This window comes from Nestor notabilis, unplaced genomic scaffold (genome assembly GCF_000696875.1).
Source record: "Nestor notabilis isolate BGI_N333 unplaced genomic scaffold, ASM69687v1 scaffold24655, whole genome shotgun sequence".
NCBI lineage: Eukaryota > Metazoa > Chordata > Aves > Psittaciformes > Psittacidae > Nestor > Nestor notabilis.
In genome coordinates, this window is record NW_009929203.1 from 5,326 (window position 1) to 7,194 (window position 1,869).

Consider the following 1,869-nt stretch of genomic DNA (forward strand, 5'->3'; position numbering starts at 1 on the left):
TCAGCCAGGCCCGGATCAGCCACGTTACTGGTTAGAAGTGACGACAATGACAAAAAAGAACAATACAACCTCTGTCGTCAACAGCAAGTCACAACAATCACATCACAGCTCTCCTTCACGTGGCTGACCCGCAGCGGTGCTGCAAACCCGACCCTCTCGCGGCACCCGCAGCTCTTTGGTGGTCGGGGCCCTGCGCTGGTGGGAGGGAAGGGGAGGACACAGTAGGGGTTATCCTTTTGGGTTTTTCCTCTTTCTTTTCAGTTCAGTCTCCCTGCGTTGGCAGAGGGATGGCTTTGGTCGACTCCCTGCTCTCTTCTCTGAAACGCTCTGCAGAAGAAGGATGAGCTTTTCCTAACTTGTGAATGCTTTGTGTGGGGAAGAGGTGTGAGTGAGATGATTGAGGAGTGTTCTGCAAGAGACAAACATCTGATTCCACACGTCCTTTACTTTTTTTTTCCCCTATGTACAATCCACACACTTAAAACATACGAAAAGAACCACATCAAGCAATGAATTCAAGCCTCAAGTGGATGTTCGTCTTGAAATGTAATGTACGTCCTGGTCCCTCTTCGCTTGATGTTTGCCTATGCTTGCATGCAGAGATCCTGGTTTGCTTTTGGTTTGGGACACTTTGGTTTACCTTCTCCCTAGATATCATTTTGCTCTGTTCATTACCAAAGGGAGTAATGTAACGGTGGCTGATTAAGTTAAAGGTATCGGTGTCCAGCTGAGTTCCTCCTAATAGGGTCTCCAGACCGACTCATCCATCCTCCCAGTAGTTGTCATGGTTGTCGGTGAGTTACTGTGGCTCCCATCTGCATCCACCCCATCATTCTGATTGCCCAGGTTGGGATTCATTAAGTTGTTCCCTGCTGAAGCACTTGTACAAGAAGAGAGCATCCGGGTGGGCGACCGCTCGCCGCCCGCCACCATGGAGAACTGGTAGGAGCCCGAAGACGTGCCGTAGTACAAATGGTACGGAGAGGGGTTGGCCTGGAAGGGTCCACTTTGGTTCTGTGTGGAGCCGGGGTAGGGGGGTGGCAGGTAAGTGTGGTGGAAGCGCGTTGTGGTGGGCATGCTGGTCATGCTGATGCCCCCGATGCCGGTGGCGGAGGGAGTCGCGGTGTAGGGGAAGGCGGCAGACATTGCCCCGGGATAATGCATCCGCGGGTCGGAGAACCTGGTCTCGGTGAGAGCCGGCAGCGTCGGGAAGGAGCGGTCGAACTGCCGGGGGTCAGAGAAGGGGCTCAGCTCTGACGTGCCTGTTGGGGTGCAGGAAGAAAGCGGGTGGTTAGAGCTCTGTCCTGGAGGCTGGTAGGGTTTGTCCTATAGCCTGCACCATCCCCTGCCCAAGGCATTAAAGTCAGAGAGAAAAGCATCTCCTGGAACTGCCGGGGGAACTTAAATACAAAACCCCTAAAGCCATTTGTTTAAGTTGTTCCCATTTCCTGTCCTAAAAGTTGTTGTTTCCTATCCAAGAAGGGACACGACCGAGCTGACTTCTCGAGGGGTCGATTCATCTCCGGCAGATTAAAAAAACACACCCCATAAACACAGAAAAAAACTGTTTAGCCATTACATCAGCTGTGTAGTAAATAAATGGATGCAGGCCCCAGACGGCTGGTCCCTGGGATGGTTGGTGGTGTGTATACACACACCCGGAGACCGGGAGAAAAAGCTGGAGTCCAGACCAGCCTGCTAAGCCTTCTGTGGGTGGCCTGTTCATGCTGATACCATCAGGGGATGAAGCTGATAAACACACAGCTGAAAACTCCCAAGCCAGGAGCCACAGTATCCCCTGCTTGATTTCTCTGTGTATTTTTCTCCTTCCAAGAGAATGAAGGGAGTGAGAAATTCAGGCTTTCTCCT

General features: G+C 52.0%; 1 protein-coding gene across 1 annotated transcript; it reads right to left on the reverse strand.

The window, feature by feature from the left end:
* Positions 1-686: 686 nt before the first annotated feature.
* Positions 687-1,262, reverse strand: RUNX3 (runt-related transcription factor 3; the record flags this gene model as incomplete). The annotated part of the gene is made up of 1 exon (XM_010014885.1): positions 687-1,262. A coding segment is annotated over one exon (524 nt), but the record flags the coding sequence as incomplete, so codon positions are not given.
* Positions 1,263-1,869: the final 607 nt, after the last annotated feature.